This window comes from Gorilla gorilla, chromosome X (genome assembly GCF_029281585.2).
Source record: "Gorilla gorilla gorilla isolate KB3781 chromosome X, NHGRI_mGorGor1-v2.1_pri, whole genome shotgun sequence".
Taxonomy (NCBI): Eukaryota; Metazoa; Chordata; class Mammalia; order Primates; family Hominidae; genus Gorilla; species Gorilla gorilla.
The window spans coordinates 43,084,777-43,105,004 of NC_073247.2; the positions used below are offsets into that span (position 1 = coordinate 43,084,777).

The 20,228-nt window shown below is 35.7% G+C and overlaps 1 protein-coding gene across 8 annotated transcripts in view; it reads right to left on the reverse strand.

Annotated features, from left to right (window-relative positions):
- Positions 1-20,228, reverse strand: part of DMD (dystrophin) — a 2,091,067-nt gene that overhangs the window by 1,436,583 nt on the left and 634,256 nt on the right. For all 8 annotated transcript variants that reach the window (XM_055376532.2, XM_055376533.2, XM_055376528.2 and 5 more), the window contains exons 14-16: positions 15,945-16,046; positions 15,730-15,837; positions 7,888-8,067 (exon numbers count right to left, since the gene is read on the reverse strand). In XM_055376532.2, the coding sequence (XP_055232507.1) occupies positions 7,888-8,067; positions 15,730-15,837; positions 15,945-16,046 (390 nt within the window). The remainder of the gene's footprint in view (positions 1-7,887; positions 8,068-15,729; positions 15,838-15,944; positions 16,047-20,228) is intronic.

Consider the following 20,228-nt stretch of genomic DNA (forward strand, 5'->3'; position numbering starts at 1 on the left):
TTTATCTTATGAAGTACAGAGGACTTCCCATAGCTGAATGTAGCATACAATGAGTGCCAAAGTTCATGACAGTAGCCTGGTAACTAAAATTTACTATTAATTACTGTAATTAATTTATTATTACAATAATAATTTAAATAATTTAATTAATAATATTAGTAATTTATTACTGTAAGGTAATAAAATTTCTTGAATAAGTACTGACATTGAAATCATGAGCAAAATTATTGTCAAATACTTAGAAGGCATCATAAGTCATTTGTTTCTTCGAAATAAATATTATATGATAATTAAGAAGGTTTATTCTGTAAAACTGTCTGTCCAATTTAATGTATTTTGTTCCTCATTTTAAATTGTCTTTAGTACAAATTGTATCAGAAAGAAGAGATGTATGTTGTCTTCTGGATTCATATTAAATACAGAATTTGAGCAACTGTGTGAATTAACTGCACCTGCAAAAATTGCAAAGCAATGAGATTTAATTTTTCTGATCCATCTGGCCTTCCTCTACATACCATCTAACACTGAAGTAATGAAACACATTGTATAATTAGGGATGGATATTATCAAGTATAGGTTTAGGAAAAAGACTTGTATTTGTCTTTATGTGTTATTTCATTTTTTTGTCAGGAGATAATAGGCGTATCATACAGATGTTGAGCATTTTGTCTGTATAGTATTTTAATGACATACTCAGTGAATACAGTGTAATAATTTCATAATTAAGTCTCCTTTGAATAGGGATAGGATGTTATTATCATTATTTTTTTAGCTGCCTCTCCACTGGCGAAAGTAGGAATCTTCTTCACTAAGTACTCCAGAGTTTCACATAAAAGCAAAGAGAAACATATCAAAGACATTTAGAACTCGATGGCCACTATAGAAATCTGCCTAGCTTACCTTTCCTTTAAATTTATAAATAAAGAATGAGAGACTCCAAGAGTTACCTCAGACTGAATGTATTAAATTTTTTAGTGCTTACATTTTATATTGTTACAGACAATGCATTTACAAGGTAAAACCTATTGCACTGATATACAAGGCCCATTCTCAAATACCTATTATAGTTGGAGGTAGCAAAATGATACAGTTAATTTCCAAAGTTATTTGAGATGTAACTTCAAATTGTCTTCTTTTTTTTTTTTTTTTTTTGAGACGAAGTCTCGCTCTGTCATCCCGGCTGGAGTGCAGTGGCATGATCTCGGCTCACTGCAACCTCCACCTCCCGGGTTCAAGCAATTCTCCTGCCTCAGCCTCCCAAGTAGCTGCGATTACAAGCGCCTACCACCATGCCTGGCTACTTTTTTTGTATTTTTAGTAAAGATGGGGTTTCACCATGTTGACCAGGCTGGTTTCAAACTCCTGACCTCAGATGATTTACCTGCCTTGTCCTCCCAAAGTACTGGGATTACAAGCGTGAGCCACCACGCTCGGCCAACTTCAAATTTTTCTAATAAAACTTTAAACTGAGGAATTACCCAAAACATGTTCTGAAATTTAAGGGAGTTAATTCTATGACCTTAAGTAAGAAGGAAACACAAAATAAGTAAGGTATTTTTATTTTAATTCTAGTTTTTAAAAAATTATTTTCTTTTTTTTTTTAATTGGCATCAGGCTTACTAGTCGTGGAGAGCTTTCAGGAAGCAATGAAAAGGGCTTTTAAATAAAAAGCCTTAGCGTATTTTTAATTAAACTTACAGGCCAAAAAAGAAGAGAGGCAAACCATTTGCAACTATATCCCTCTTGTACAAAGAGGTCTACAAAATGATGCTCTGAGAATGGGTAAAGCCAGAACGTGAACATAAAATATTTTATGAAGGGTTAACATAGAGGATCTTTAAAGAATGAGAATGAACTCAGAAAAGAAGAACACGTAAAGAAATTTTCATCTTGGTACATTGGCATATTTCTATTTGCATTTTGGGTATAATAAAAAGCACTGGCTTATCATTTACAGTTATGTTTTATATTACTATTTGATAGGAGTTTTAAATCTCTCATCAGGTGCTTGCTTCAGCAGCACACATAATAAATCTCTCATCAGGATATAGATGATATAGAAGGTACACATAATTATATAATAATCATTTTCTCTTTTTGGGCATCCTTGAATGTAGGCACAAACATATACAGCATAAACATGAACTGCCATGTACAAGAAGAGGCAAATTCTGAGCATATATATTTTATCTTAAAGAGGTGCTCACAGTTGAGAACGTTGCAAAAATTGTTGTTAGCAATATAGCAAAATATTCACAAAATGGGAATGAGATATTTGAACCTTAATAAGTCATACAACTTTCCTTATTCCTGAGAAAGAAGACAATTTATTCTACTAAAAATCCACAAAAGTACAAAACGTTTAGACTTACTTGAAAAAAAATATATATATGCTTACACCAAAGCACCTGGTGTATACTACTTAATATAAATTACATATTAAATACGGTAATTACAATTTATGGCATAATATGGTAATTACAATTAGCATACCAAATTGTAAAGCATATGACTAATATACCCTTTCGGCAGCACATGTGATTTCAGTCAAATGAGGAAAGTAATGCTTCAAATCACATAAATTATATTTTAAAATATTAATTATAATAAATTTCTTACTATCACATTTTTTTGGTTTAAGTTCCAGGGTCCACGTATTGGATGTGTAGGTTTGTTATGTAGGTAAATGTGTGCCACGGTGGTATGGTGCACCTACAGACCGACCCATTACGTAGATATTGAGCCCAGCATCCGTTAGCTATTTTTCCTGATGCTCTCCTCCTCTCCCACCAACAAGACCCAGTGTGTGCTGTTCTCTTCCCTGTGCCCATGTGTTCCCATTGTTCAGCTCCTACTTATAAGTGAGAACATGCAGTGTTTGGTTTTCTGTTCCTGCATTAGTTTGCTGAGAATAACAGCTTCCAGCTACATCCATGTCTCGGCAAAGGACACACTCTCATTCCTTTTTACGGCTGCATACTATTCCATGATGTATATGTATCACATTTTCTTTATCCAGTCTATCATTGATGGGCATTTGGGTTGATTCTATGTCTTTGCTATTGTGAATAGTGCTGCAATTAACATACAAATGCATGTATCTTTATAATGGGATGAATTATATTCCTTTGGGTATATACCCAGTAACGGCCTTGCTGGGTATTTCTGGTTCTAGTTCTTTGAGGAACTGCCACACTGTCTTCCACGATGGTTAAACTAATTTACATTCCCACCAACAGTGTAAAAGCATTCCCATTTCTCTGAAACCTTGCCAGCGTCTGTTGTATCTTGACTTTTTAAAAATCACCATTCTGACGGGCGTGAAATGGTGTGCTGAGGCTGATATGGATGAATTGAGAGAAGTAGGCTTCAAAGGTGGATAATAAAAAACTTCCCTGAGCTAGAGGAGAATGTTCTAACCCAATGCAAACAAGCTAACAACCATGATAAAACGTAACAGGAGCGGATAACCGGAATAACCAGTTTACAGAGGAACATAAATGACCTGATAGAGCTGAGAAACGCAATACGAGAACTCCACAATGCAATCACATTGTCAATACCTGAATAGACCAAGCAGAGGAAAGAATCTCAGAGCTTGAAGACTATCTTGCTGAAATAAGACAGGCAGACAAGATTAGAGAAAAAAAAAAGAATAAAAATGAATGTACTAAACCTCTGAGAAATGTGGGATTATGTAAATTCTGAAGCAAAGACCGTTTGGGGAACCTGAAAGAGATGGGGAGAACGGAACCAAGTTGGAAATCACACTTCAGGATATCGTCGAGGAGAACTTCTCCAATCTAGAAAGCCAGCCAAACATTCAAATTCAGGAAATGCAAGATACTCACTGAGCAGAAGCCAGCCCAACATTCAAATTCAGGAAATGCAAGATACTGAGCAGACCAATCCCAAGATACGTAATCATAAAATTCTCCAGGTTTAAATGAAAGAAAAAATGTTAAGGACAGCCAGAGAGAAAGGCCAGGTCACCTACAAAGGGAAGCCCATCAGGGTAACAGCAGATGTCTCAACAGAAACCCTATAAGCCAGTAGAGATTGGGGGCTAATATTCAACACCGTGAAAGAAAAGAATTTCCAAGGCAGAATTTCATACCCAGACAAAGTAAGCTTCATAAGTGAAGGAAAAATAAAATCTTTTCCAGACAAGCAAATGTTGATGGAACTCGTCACTATCATATTTCATAATTATGATCAAGATAAAATATGTATCGAACAGGGCCAAGGCAATTAGAAAAAATTGCACAAATTACAAGTATGTTTATAAAAAATTACAGGGAATCAGGATCATTTGAGTTTTTAAAGAAGTCAATCCAGGGTATATTTGCCCTCTTTTCTCATTGTAAGCCTCCAGATAGCAAGAGTTATTACCTCTCCAACATTTAGAAAAAAAGTATTTTCTATCTTCTTAGGCTACCTTCTAATCAACTTAAATATCCTCAGCTTGTGTCCAGGTATTATTCAAGTCAAATCTGAATTTGAAATGCAAGAGAGCAGTCCTCCTAGCTGATTATTTTTTCACGTTTTGATCTCCTGCCATGCAACTGCTTCAAAAGGTCAAAAATGCCTCAAAGCTCTGACCTGAATAGCAATCATACGCGCAAGCAGTGTTCTTTATATGAGTACAATTGGGTGCCTTGTCATCTCAATCACGATTTCCACACCCTGCCTCACAATAGGTTTTAACCATTATGAGAACTTTGCTCATTCTTTATACTAATTATTTAAAACAATTTTTGAAACAATTGAGTGTATCATGTGAGTAGTCATTAATGAAACTCATTTTTCTCCCACAATCATTATAGAAAATGTACATACAAGTGAGCTTTGTTCTTCAAAGTCACAACCTTACAGCCCATATTCTTGGAATTCTCCTTATGTAATTTTAATCAAGGTCAATTTAACATGGATAAAAGAAAATCAGTTACTCTTATATGATACTATTTCTCTGTTGTCTCTGTTTACCTCCTTTTAATTTCTCTTTTCCTGAGTAGCTCCATTTCTGTCTTCCTGTGAGCTCAAAAACAGCCAGCAAAGATTTGGATCAATCCCATGACAGCATCATTTTTGGAAAGGCAATGAGAGAAAACTGAAACATAAGCTTAAGAAAAACTCAAGCTTAGTGTTCTGGAAAACAACTTACATGATGTTAAGTCCTTTTATTTATTTCTAGCCCACAATAGGAGCGTGTAACCGTTTGAAAATAAAATTAAAAGGAGATAGTGGGCCGGGCGCGGTGACTTACGCCTGTAATCTCAGCACTTTGGGAGGCCGAAGTGGGAGGATCACAAGGTCAGGAGATCGAGACCACCCTGGCCAACATGGTGAAACCCCATCTCTACTAAAAATACAAAAAATTAGTGGGGCGTCATGGCAGGCACCTGTAGTCCCAGCTGCTACTTGGGAGGCTGAGGCAGGAGAACGGTGTGAACCCGGGAGGCAGAGCTTGCAGTGAGCTGAGATTGTGCCACTGCACTCCAGCCTGGGTGACAGAGTGAGACTCCATCTCAAAAAAAAAAAAAAAAAAAAGCAGATAGAGAACCACAAAAAGCCCTCCAGACACACTGCAATACATGACTTACATATCAAACTCAACCTTTTTCCCCTCAAATGCTTTCTTGTCTATGCCTCCATTTTATCTTCATTGTATCCCTATGAGCAAGTGAAGAGATACATGCTGTAATGCATGTTGGACTTTATTTCATAAACAACCATGCAAATCAAAACCAGTATTCTTTTGTTATAGAATTATACAAGTTGGAAGACATCAAGCCAATTGCCTAGGTGGTGGTCTCATAATTTTTAGGGAATTAAAAATAAGGCTTCAAATGATTTTCTACCAATTGGAATAATCAGATCAGTAATATTTTGATGAGATGTACAAACTTCATCAAAAAGTAGTCCCATTCCAAGGGAATGAGCATATTTATATAGTGTATTCCTAAGAAGCTCTCCCTTTTCACATTTCAGGGAGCATTGTGGAAAAGTAGAATGTTGGGATTCGCACACATATCACTGTCTATTTTCTTTAAACATTTATTTTAGGTTCAGGAGTACATATGAAGGTTTGTTACATAGGTAAATGTGTGTCACAGGGGTTTGCTTACCAAATATTTCATCACCCAGGTATTAAGCCCAGCATCCAATAGGCATATTTTCTGCTCTTCTACTTCCTCCCACCCTCCCACCTCAAGTAGATCCCAGTGTGTGTTGTTCCCCTCTACGGTCTGCAGATTGTATCAAAGGCTTAGTAAAGATGTAGATTTTTAGGTCCTTATCACAGCTTATGGATGAGATTTTCTGAGCAAAATGTTTAGGAATATGCATTCTGATTAGCTCCTCAGGTGGCTACTATGCAGACTCAAGTTTGAGAACCACTCCATGCAATGCAAATGAACTAGAAGATGACCTACGGTTAACTGTTACAGCTCCCTAAACATATCCCTTAAAAGGGATGCATGTCAAAATAACTTTCTTCATCAAATAATGGCAATCTTTCTTAACACCGCAACTGACCATTTTATGGCAGCAACAATCTGTGGAAGCAATGGGTACATATGGGAATAATATTAGTGTTGGGTTAAAAAGTATCAAATTGACTAATGTCTCATGTATTTATTACATAAATACCAATGTATTGCAAAGAAGCCATGGGCAGATCACATAAAACAGGAGGAATCACAATATAGTAGTAAAATTACTATTAGGGCAATTAATTGCTAAAGTATGTTCAATGGAAAACAAATGGAGTTTTTATTATGTAATGATTGTGTGGGAAATTATTATAATTTATATTCATATTTCTTCAAATTATAATTTTTAAACATAAAATTGGATTAAAAGTGACATTGAACTGTGATTGAAAATCATATAGGCTGGTTTATTATGCTGTCTTAAATTGTATTCCTGGAGGCAATACTACAGACTTCATGTCTTCAAAAGGCATTTCCTCAGTGCTACTTATCAGACGTCAAGTCTCAAGAAAACAAATTCCATGTACTTGTATCACTATAGAGGAAATATTTGCCTAAAATCTATTGAATATGGAAGTGTATGCCTGTGCATTGAGCTATGAATTGTGAGTAAAGTTATTCCTTATAATGCCAGACCATGTGGCAGAATATGTTAAATACTATTATATATAATGTTTATATCTTGAATGACTACTCATTATTCGACCATCCAAATACATAAGACAAAAAGAGGTTCAACTTTTAACGATACCCCATTTTAGTGACTAAATCTTTAAAAATTATTATAATAAAACCACATACCCCAAATGTAGCTGAGATGTTTTCATAATCTACTGCCCGTATGTGTTAGTGTAACTAAGCCACATTCATAATTTTATGAAATCAGCAGTCTATGGCAGAAAAGGTACAATAGTCAGATAATTAACTACACTAATAAAAAACTTTCCAAGAAATCAAAGGACCTGAACCCTAGTCCTCCTACCATTAACTTCTCTTGAAAAATTTACTTTTCTTCCCTAAGATTCATTTTTCTCAAGAGTAAAATGGAGTTGGCTAATGTTCCTCGTGGTTCTAGCAATCTCTGATTTGGGGTTAGACTGTGATTATACAGTTCCCAGCATTTTGTTCACCTGCTCTAAGTCACTCAGTTCCCCGTTACTATTGGGCTGGAAGAAATTCACTCTAGGGCAGTAACAATTTCAGTTAATTAGCACTCTACCTCGCCACCATTCTCCAACAACAAGACAGGCAAAAGAATCATGTTTTTATTTAACTAAACACAGGGCAAAAACTAATCTGGTTGCTTCTTTTGTAGGGTTATAATGTTACTCTCTTAATGCAGGTTTAAAAAATCTCTGAGATAGTCTGTAGCATGATAATTGGTATCACTAACCTGTGCTGTACTCTTTTCAAGTTTTTGGACTAAATTATCCCAACACCGGGCAAAGTTATCCAGCCATGCTTCCGTCTTTTGGGTCACTGACTTATTCTTCAGTGTTGAAAGAAGATCTTGTTTGAGTGAATACAGTTTGCCCATGGATTGCTTTTTCTTTTCTAGATCCGCTTTTAAAACCTGTTAAAACAAGAAAGATCACAGAATAAGCCTGGGTTACATTTTATACACCACTATAGTTCAATCTGCTTTTGCGTGTATTTGCTCATTTGCATAGATAAGAAAATATTTCAATCGTGCCCGCAAAGGATCAAAAGTTCAGAAAAATATAGGTAGAAAGTTATAATCTATCTAATTATCCCAAGAAGTTTGAAGAGAAAAGAAACTCAAACATAGAATAAAGACCTACCAGAGGTAATTAAGAGCTACCTTAAAATATTTGAAGAACATCCAAGCGAAAAGGTAATATTGCTTCAAAAGGCAAAACAGAGATCAACATGTGGAAATTAGAAGGCATGGCTCTTGGATTTCCCCTTAATTCCTGACAGAATTCAAATGAAAACTGACCATCAGGTACCAGGAGTACTGAAGAAAAGCTAGTGAGTTCAGAAAATGAGAATGGCAAAGGAAACTTGCCATTCTGAAATGCTGTGATTATTTGGATAAAATTACAATATTATTATTTCCACAGTTTTAACATTCGGTTCATTATTTGGAGATAAAATCTCATTATGTGATTTACTGACCATAAAATTTTTGTAGCATCCATTAATCCGTTAACATCTGGTTATTTGAGTAATTATTTTTTAAAACTAATTGTAGAGCCCATTAAGTAAAAGAACTAAGTCGCTGGGCATGACATAAATCCTTCAGCATCTCTTTACAAAGTATATAAATACTTATGTGTCTTATGAAGCAATTTTTATACCATTTATATTTCCAAAGTTCCTGTGAGCTGTGGAGGGTTACAAACTCCCTTTGGTTGATTTGAAAGGAATAAGTGGTTTATGTGAAATCAGTAAATCAGGGCAGTTTTTTCTTTTACTTGACTCAGTAACTTTGCCTGATACACAGAGAAATTCAATTCCTGGGTACTGAACATTACTCCCTGACTTAATTTGTAAACAAAGGAGAAGAAGGAAGAGAAATAAAGGAGAAAATTATCTTACAGCCACTTAACAACCCCATATTTGGCAGCAAATACAATGAATGTAAACTAAACTGCGATACCTGTCTTTCCGAAACAAATGTAAGTTTATTGAAGAACTAACATACCACAGAGCAAATTGTCATGAAACAAATGCACCAGTTGCCCATGAAGCAAAGTGCCCCAAACCTAGAGCAGTCAATACACCTTCCTGAAAAGGACAATCTAAGTAGCCCATTTTGGCATGCCACCTGCATTGATAGCTCTGAACTGCAGAATGCTCTAGTGTCTCCTTCAATTAGTTTGTCTTTTACTCAGAATCTGCTTCACCTGGTGTATGTTATAGTTCAGTCTTCATGCCATTTTTAAGGGGAAACAAAGCGAGATTTAAGTTTCATCTCTAATTTTTCCTTAACAATAACTTCAGTATTTTTCTAAGTTTGAAAGAATGCAATAGACCAAAATACAAATTAAGATATTATGCACTGAATTCAAATCAAAATAAAACTCACGGTGTGGGGGTTTAGAAATAGGTAGGTGGTTTTTCTTTTTTGTTTTGAGTTGGAGTCTAACTCTGTCACCCAGGCTGGAGTGCAGTGGCATGATCTCGGCTCACTGCAGCCTCTGTCTCCCAGGTTCAAGCAATTCTCCTGTGTCAGCCTCGTGAGTAGCTGGTATTATAGGCACATGCCAATAAGCCCAGCTAATTTTTACATTTTTAGAAGAGACAGGGGTCTCAACATGTTGGCCTGGCTGGTCTCAAACTCCTGACCTCAAGTGATCCACCCGCCTTGGCCTCCCAAAGTGCTGGGATTACAGGCATATGCCACCATACCCAGCCCAATAGATAGGTTTTGCATATTCATTTTGTTTAATTCACATGTTAGTTTTCCATTAAATTTAAGTGAATATTTGCATTAGAACTAGAACAAAGGTTGATGCAACCTGTCCCAAGCTGAGAGCCATATTTGAATTTCAATGTATATTCCTCCAGTTATAGTGTCATTTTTTTTCTTTACTATGGAAAGAGGCACAATATACACAAAGACACGAATCTAAAAATAAAAAAAAATCTAAGTACAATCCTCTTTGACTTACTTACTCAGAATGTAAGAAACTATTTTAAATAGCCATATGTGTAAGGCTAAACGGTCTACCCATTATTTAAACAAAATATGTAATGATTTGGAAACATGTCAGAATAGGAGTGTAAGAATTATGTTTAAAGAAGAGGATTGCAATAAAAACCTATGAGTAACCTCATGGTACCTAAACAAATGAAAATAAGCCTCCTGTTTTAATATTAAGCCACATGAAGAAACATTTGGTAAGCATTACAAAAATGAAAGTGAAAGTCACCATTAAAAATAAAATTAGAGGTGGTGGCTCACGCCTATAATCTCAGCACTTTGGGAGGCTGAGGCGGGCGGATGACGAGGTCAGGAGTTCGAGATCAGCCTAACCAACATAGTGAAACCTCGTCTGTACTAAAAATACAAAAATTAGATGGGCATGTTGGTGCATGCCTGTGGTCCCAGCTACTCAGGAAGCTGAGGCAAGGAATCACTGGAACCAGGGAAGCAGAGGTTGCCCTGAGCCGGGATCACACCACTGCACTCCAGGCTGGGCAACAGAGCAAGACTCCATCTCAAAAAAAAAAAAAAAAAAATCCAATTAGGAAAAGTGCACTCAAGGTAAAGTAAAATCAATGTTATAATTACATTGTGTGATTATTGAATAAATGAATTTTTATATGTCTATATGCCAAAAACACTGAACCCAGACTTCTACCTAGTAAATTTTAGATATGAGTATCAAAAATGATGATGGCAGATTAGTTGTTTGGTCTCAGTTTCTCTCTCTTTTTCTGTCTTTCAGTAGTCATCTCCCAGTTCCAGAACTCCCCCAGGATTATTAACAGAGGGAGGAAAAGAAAGAAAATCCATGACGGGGCCAGATGCATTAGATCATAGAATTCATTAGAATTACCTTGTCCTGTCTATCCATTGATGCTGATTCTTTTAAGCTTAGGTCTTACATGTGCATATTAAATAACTATGATTTGTTACTAATTATTGCATAAAATATGTATTTCTACATATCAATAATTAACCATAGGTCTACGAGTGCCAGAGACCCACAGTGCTCTAGAAAATTCAGGTGGCAAAAGGAAGATCTAGAAAATGTGTACAAGGCAAAGGCCAGCTGGGATAGTAAAAGAATAAACAGACTTTATTTTTATAGAAGACAGGAATGTAGACCTATCTCCAAGGAAGGGAGGAAGGTACAGTCAATAAATCAGACTGGGTCAGTAGTGGATATGGAGAAGAGACAGATAAGCGGTTCAAGATGATTTGAAGTGAAAAGATAATGTATCCTTACAAAAGGCCCAGGAAACCTTCACCTCACTCTCATCAGGAATATGCATAAGAGAATAATGCCAAGACAATTTCTCCTATATTGGCAAAATTGAGTTTTCCACCTATATTATGTGTAGTTACTTATCTACATGTAAGATGTGCTCCAATTCATTCTAATCACCAGTTGTACTTTGGGAGGTTGATCTATTACAGAGGTTCTCATCTTGAAAGAACATCAGAATTACCTGAAAGGCTTGTTAGAATGCAGATGACTAGGCTCCACTTCCAGAATTTCTAAATCAGTAGGTCTGAAGATGGCCTAACAATGCGCATTCCTAACAAATTTCCTTGATATTGATGCTGCCGGTCGGGGGAACACATTTTGAGAAGCACTGATCCTGTCTGAATTAATTATTTGAGGGCCATCCCAGGAGTTGAGGTAAAGGTAGCAAGTCAAACAGGAACTTGCTCAGTTACCATAAACACTTCATCCATGTCCTTTGATCCCACAGCCATTTGAGAACATCTTCAATTCCTAAGTACTTCTGTAGCCCTTATATACCATAATCTCTTGGATCACCCTGCTTCCCCAGAGCTGTCCTTCCCCGGCAAACACCAACAGTCGCCACAGCAGAAATACATTTACTCAGGAACAGGTTTCTTCTTGACTTGGATCTTCCCACGATAATTTACATGATTCTACAAGTCTTATAATTCACCTCATAAAAGCTACTGTTTCTTCTTTCCCTTCATTTTTATCCCTGATGCCAAATCAGTTTAAAACTTAAATCAGTTTTGATTATAAAAAATAATAGATCTACATGATTTGGATATGAATCCCAAAGATCTAGAGCAAATTAAACGTCATAATCCCCACCTCCCACCCCAATGGTAAGGAGGACACAATCCCATGGGTTATCAGTGACACTATTTTGAAACAAATTACACTTATTGTAAAGAGAAGAGAGTTAAGCACAGTGTATCTATACCTAGACATGTAGTGAAAACTGGTGACAGATGGTACCTGTTTTGGGTCTCAGATTGTGACATATTTTAATGAACATTAAATTCTTATTCACTGCCTGAGTCAGCAGGGGAATTTTACCGCAAATTCTAGACCAGCTGTCAGGTTTTGTTAATTGGCTTAAACTATCAAATGACAAGACCTATAGAAAACATATTTTCTCTTTGTTCACAAGCAAGGTGACATAATACAAATTTTAATCCTACTGGAAAATTATTGAGACTTTGTTAAAAGAGCATTTTTATGGCCCTGAGGCTAGCCAAGATTTCTGCTCACAAAAATGTTAACGTAGAGGCACATTATTGTTAGAAATGACAGTTCTCAGTTGCAGCTATTTTTTCCAAGGAATCAACTGATATGAGGAGTACTGAGATAGATTGAAAGGCCTGGACCTGAGTCTGGATGTCTCAGTGTTCATTTTAAGTCTGATACTAATGTTGTAGGATACAGATCCTGTGTTTTTTCTAGATCTCGAGATTCTCTTGGAAACAAACTGAGTAGATGGTCCTAATGAACTTTAAATGTGTAATTAGATTGAAGAAACACTAGATGAGATGCAAAATCTCATCTAGCTTTAACATATTTGGATTTTGTCAGTTTGTGTCTTCCTAAGAACAACTTTCTTGATTGGTAAATCTAGTCAACAATATATGCAGGAACTTTGACTAGATATTAAGATTTGGAATTTATCATCATGTAAAATAACTGTACTATTCTGGCATGTGGTACTTTCCAAACATGGCTGTAAAATATCCTCACCTCAGATGCATTGCTATAACTTGACCTTGGTGCTTCTCCATGAGGAAATGAAATCTAATTCCTTTTCCTTGAATCTGGGCAGGCTTGTGACTTTTTCAACACACAGAATATGACTGACCATCACCATTATGATTGACTGTCTGAAGCACATGGTTCTGTATTTAACTAGCAATATATCTTCGCTCCTAATCAGAGGGCATGACTGTATTTTGATAATCAGTGGTCACTCACTTATTTACTGAAAGGATTCACATTTTGCCTGAGAAGAACAATGTTTGTAAGGAATATTCTGCTTTAAGGAGATGTAATCCATGCATCCATTCCTCTAGATACGATAGAATCCATCAGGAATTTATCCTCTCCTCTCTGTGGCATGTGACGGTGTGTACCACTTCCTACTTTTTTGAAATATTTATTCTCCTCACTTTTGTGATACCACTTTCCCCTTGTGGTATCTGCTCAATCTTTTGGTCAACATCTTATCCTCTGCCTACTCCTTGACTGTAGACATTCCTCCCTGAAATCTATTCGTTTCACTTAATGTGTCACTCTGCACAATCCCTCAGAAGAATTTTGATTGCTTCTGAATCAATAACTAGTCATGAACCATTTTCTGAGATTATAGTTGTGTAAACCAACGGGTTAATGGAAAGAATTTTTAACTTGGATGTCTCAAAGACATTTTACACGGAATATATCCAAATCTGAAATAATTATCATTTTTGTCATTCCAGCAATTCCTCTTCTATTCTCCTGTTAGAGCTAGTAACCCTCCTAGGAACCCAGTCAACCAAAAGAAATGTCTAGGAACCATTTCAAACTTCTGCCTCTTATCACAAGTTTCATTCATCACATTTTAACATTCTAATGTTTCTCTCCTTATCTTAATACCCAATGCTACTTAGTTCAGGTCTTCTGATTAGTCCTCGTACCATCAAACATCTTCCTACCAAAAAGAATTACAAAAATGGAAATATGATTCTTTTGCAAACTCTCAATGGCTCCCCATCTGCTGCAGGCCAAAACTACAAATACAGCTGATATTTTTGCACTCGTGTTTTGAAACATATACAGGTTACTTTTCCGAACTCTATTTTCGGCAGCCACATCACTTAATAAAGTCCATATTCTTTGAGCAATAATTTCTTACCAATAATAAGCTAGCTTGTAATAACAAGTAATACATAAGTGAGTCTATTTTAAATTAAAAGACCAATGAGGGTTAGCATTTATGGAGCAAAAAAAATGTATGAAACAAATAAATATCTGGTAAAATGGTACGTATTTAAAATGAGTGGAAAAATTTACTAAAGTTTAGAAACTATCGCATTATTATGAAGTACAATACATAATATCAATACAGATATAAATTGATTCACTCAGGTGAAATTATGAAACACTACTTACAACCATTTTGTTTTATAAAAGTTCATATCAAATGAACATTTAATCGAATCTATCAAAAATTTTAAGAAATCATAATGTAGAATATTTCACGTGAAAAATTAAACTCATAGTATCAGACTGGCCTCTTTTACTAGAAATGATAAAATTCACAGAGTAAGAGAAACTTTAGAGTTTTTTTTTTTTTAAATCTTGGAAATTCCTGCTGAAACCAAATGTTTCAATGAAGTCTTTTCTGAAATCCATTTATTGCCAAAGAAATCTCATTCTCAAAACACTCAAGGTATTTATAATCAATGTCATTTGATAGGCTTTAATTTTTTTTGCTTGAAAAACTAGGTGATATTGTTTGGATCTCTGTTTTCCAAATCTCATGCTGAAATGTGATTCCCAGTGTTGGAGGTAAGGCCTGGTGGGAGGTTATTGGCTCATGAGGGCGGATGTCTCATGAATGGCTTAGCACAATCCCTTTCATGATGAGTCAGTTCTCATTCAGTTAGTTCACATGAAATCTGGTTGTTTAAAAGAGTCTGGGACATTCCTGTTATCTCTTTTGTTTCCACTCTTGCAATGTGATATACACTGGCTCCCCTTCTCCTTCTGCCTTGATTGTAAGCTTCCTGAGGCACTTACCAGGAGCAGATGCTGGTGTCATGTTTCTTGTACAGCCTGCAGAACCACGAACCAGTTAAACCTCTTTATTTTATAAGTTACCCAGTCCCAGTCTCAGGTACCCCTTTATAATAAACTAAGGTTAAACTCCATCAATGTCAGGATAACCGTCACTTGTAACTCTCCCATATTATTCTGAGAATCAACTTCAGTCTATTTTTTTAGAACTATGCTGCTTAGAACTTTATGAAAGGCACACAAACATTTCTTAGTATTACTTTAATAATTTTAATTGAAGTCTTATTCTGGTATGCTATGTTTTATCAAGAGTACAACTTTGAAAAACAAAGTTGAAAATCCACCTATAGTTTTTTCCCACTTTAATTCAGAAAAGTAGCAATATAACGTCTTTGAATAATCTATGATCCAAGCAAAAATAAACATTTAATATTCAATAGCATAGAAGAGACTAAATAATAGTGATAATATGCAGTACTGGGTTTTTATAAGACCACTGAAAGCTAGAAAGTACATACGGCCAGTTTTTGAAGACTTGATAACATTTCATTTTCATCTTTAAAGCCAGTTGTGTGAATCTTGTTCACTGCATCTTCTTTTTCTGAAAGCCATGCACTAAAAAGGCACTGCAAGACATTAAAGAATTCCAAGGAATAAATAAACATAAATCTTTACTTTTCCAATTTAATATCCCCCCATGTCTTTTACAGCTAGTTTCTCACACATGACGCACCTGTTCTTCAGTAAGACGTTGCCATTTCAGAAGGATGTCTTGTAAAAGAACCCAGCGGTCTTCTGTCCACCTACAGATGTTTGCCCATCGATCTCCCAATACCTGGGGAAGAGACAATCAAGCACAGCATCAGCAAACAATTAGTAACTACGTTTTATTAAAAATGGCATGAATAATTTGCCAAAGTATCTCAGTCTCCTATGTATGCTAGAAGTTGGAAAGGACACTCTTTCTGATCTGCTTACATTTAAATAAGTGGTGTAACTTTCATTTGTCTTTATCTCACCAAGTCTTGTACCTTTCATAGAAAAGCAAAGATACAAGCAATATGAAGTGGTTATTATACCACTATATAAAATGGCTCCATAGCAAATGTAAGATAACAAAGACATATATAGAGAGAGGATTTTGCAGTGAGAACAAGTAAAAGGTGTATCTTCCTTAGGTTTGAAAATACACCCTAAAGAATAAAAGTCTAACTACTAAATAGAATGCCTCAAAAGACTCTTAATTGAAACAATCTTGCATAATGAGAATTGCCTACCATTTGGATTGTAGAAGAAAATTCTTAGTAACTTAAATTCTATTACTATGTAGATTTTTCAATTTTCTCAATTATTACAAAAGTATTAAGATTTTCTGTTTCTAAACTACTCTAGTGAGAAAACTAACAATCTCTGAGTAAAAACTACTATATCATTAACATGTCATGAATGTCTAAGAACACACACTATTTTAATATGTAACATAAACCAACTATCAATGATTTTTAGAAGGAAAACACATATTGTGATGCTTTCTATGCAAAGGAAGCATTTAAAATGGCATTTAGTTCAACCTCGTTATGATGCACTTTATAGCCTCAATTTTCAACTTTTTGTGACGTTTTCATATAAATAAGAAACTTATTTTCTCATATATATTGGACCTTTAAAGCTAGAAATCATAAAATATTGACGTGCTTTATTTTATATAGAATTAGAGATAGAAAAATGTTTAAAACTCATATTTTTGAAAAATCTACTCAGTGTCTAAGGTCTCATAATTTCTGTTACTTTATACTACATATGTGTATTAACCCACCTAGAGGATATTAACACATGATTTAAACAATGCAAATGAAATTATCATCATGAAAATAATCCACCTATTTTTTTTCTGTAGACAGAATTTCGCTCCTGTCACCCAGGCTGGAGTGCAATGGCACTATCTCAGCTCACTGCAACCTCCACCTCCTGGATTCAGGGAATTCTCCTGCCTCAGCCTCCCCAATAGCTGAGATTACAGGCATCCACCACCATGTCTGGCTAATTTTTGTATTTTTAGTAGACACGGGGTTTCGCCATCTTGACCAGGCTGCTCTCGAACTCCTGACCTCAGGTGATCCACCTGCCTCAGCCTCCCGAAGTGATGGGATTACAGGCATGAGCCACTGCACCTGGCCCTAATCCACCTATTTCTAAGTGACTAGGAGAGTCACGTTTCTTAAATTGTTTAATCTACCACCACTTAAAAAAAAATACACGCACGGGTAAACAGAAGGCAGTCAACATTTTCCTACAGTATTAAAATAATCATGTACTTATATGCAGCTCAATCATAAGTGAGTTTTTTTCTTCATAAATATCAATGTTATTGCTATCAGCATAATGTAACTGTTAATTTTTTGTAGTTTCACTTTCTACTCAACTTATTTTGAATTATGTTTACAATAAAAGCCATAGTGCTCAAACAGTGATGCGAGATACCCACAGGAAATGTGCCAGCTTAAATCAATGAATTCGGTCACTTCAACCATCTAATTATTACGAAGGAATATATGTAGGTTTTTTCGAAAACATACTTGAATTTTTTTAGCGAACTTCCTAGTGATCCTGTCAGTACATGTCAGGTAAAATGGCACATAACAAAATAGTTAATAGATTAGTTGTGGGAGAAAAAAACTTCAAACGGAGAAAATCTTATCTCTTAAGTATAAACTACACCATCTGCCTGACGTGATGATGCAGATCTACAAAGTCAAAATGTGGGAAATTTATTGTAGCCCATCAACTCCAGTGAAGAAGACAGTCAAGGGAAGAAGGGACAAACTCAAGCTATAGCATCATATTCATAAACAAAATAGAGACTTCCAAGTATATATAGCGTCTTCTCTCTAGTGCTACAAGACATATAGTATCCACTGAAGCAGCATTTTAAGCTTGTAACCCCATAGGTGGAAATGTATAATTTATTAATTTTAGTGGGAACACAAATCCAAATAAAGATCCCCTATTCCAGGTTGTATAACATTTTCAAATTTATTGAAATTGAGATGTACTAATGGGACGCATTTAATATTGCAGTTTTGTTCACTGTATGAGTCACAAAAAACTAGAGTAGTTCTCCTTTATCCATAGGGGATATGCTTCAAAATCCTCAGGTGGATGCCTAAAACTGCAGGTAGTACAAAACCCTACATATAGTATTTATGAATTTATTTTTCTTTCTTCACAATTTCACGGATAGATTTGTTCTTACCGCAGATTTTGAGCAACCCCAGCATACAATTTTTTTCTTGCCTTATTAAGTTGGGAACCTTTTCACATAAAGAAAACCCTTTACAGTTTTTCTTTGGCATATTTGAACTGCCAACATAACTACTCTTGCACTTTGGGGCCATGACTAAGTAAAACAAGGGTGACTTGAACACAAGCACTGCGATATCATGACAGTGTTTCTAAGAACCTAGACAGGTACTGAGTAATGGGCGGGTAACATTGACAGGTATGAAGACGCTGGACAAAGGGGTGATTCAGTCCTGGGTGAGACAGAGGTGGGATGGCACAAGATTTCATCATGCTACTCAAAACAGCATGCAATTTAAAATTTATGAATTGTTTATTTCTGGAATTTTTCATTTAATATTTTCTGACCGTGGTTGACTGCCAGTAATTGAAGCCAAGGAGAGCAAAACCATGGATAAGGGAGGGAGGGAGGGAGGGAGGGATTGCCGTAATTAAACACTCTTTTAGGTACATAGACAACCTATTTAAGATCACTATTTAAAAAATGGCACTTAAAGTGTCCTTTGTATCCAAATAATGGAACAAGTTTATGATTCAGCTAATATCTAGCTTACAGTTAATGACAGCCATCAACGCATTCATTCATTGATCATGAATTTATTACATAACAAATATGTACCAAATATCTGGATATGCCAAATATTAAGAGAAGATGTTACAGGCTGAATTGTGTCCCGTGAAATCCATGTTGAAGCCCTATGCCCCACCTACTACATCAGAATGTGCCCATATTTGGAGATAGTGCCTATAAATAGACCATTAAGTTACAATGAGTCTATTAGGGTTACTCTAGTCCAATATGATGGGTATCCTTATGAGGAGAGGAAATTTGGACACAGCAAAACACCAGGGACGTGTGCAACACAGAGGAGAGACCACGTGAGGATGCAGGAACAAGGCATTCATCTGCAATCCAAGGAGAGGGGCCTCACAAGAGACCAATCCTTGCCAGTACCTTGGTCTTGAACTTCTGGCCCCAGAATGGTGAGAAAGTGTTTGTATTGTTTAAGCCACCAGTCCATGTTATTTTTTAATGAAAGCCCTCACAAAGGAGTAATACAAAAGACAATTAAGATAGATGGATTCTTTTTCAAGAAATACGTGGCTAAATGTCTGTCGAATAATAATACCAACCCCGTTAAAGAATTGCAAATATTAAAAAAGAGTATGTATGGGAAAGTATTATTAATTTGAAACAAGTTATTTAAGAGTTGGTCGTTGTTTACAATTTGCTTGATCATGGTTCTTACATCAAATCTAAGAACTGCCAAGGGTCATCTATTTTACAGTATTCACTCTAGAAAGGCACCCATTAAATCTTTATGAATAAATATTTAGTCTTCAAGTATATTCTTTAAAGGTTTCCAACACAAGACAGCATGAACACATATCCTTTAGTAACATATTCTATTGCTTAAACCTATCTTACTCTTAGAAAATACTCCATGAATTGAATCTAAGTCACTTCTGTAGCAAGGCAGGCATAGTGCTTTCCACTGATCTCAGTGTAAGCAGAAAAGTGAATTAGAAATTACTTGTTCATATGCTGTAAACATCTACCCATACATTTTTGTGATGCCATATGCACAAGTATAAATAGATATACACAAAAGGCTTTAAATTGATGGATTTACCTATTTATTGCTTAGCAATATTGGCCTTAATTTGAATTACAAAGAATGAAGCAAAGCAATTGGAAGACTAGATCCCTCAGCTC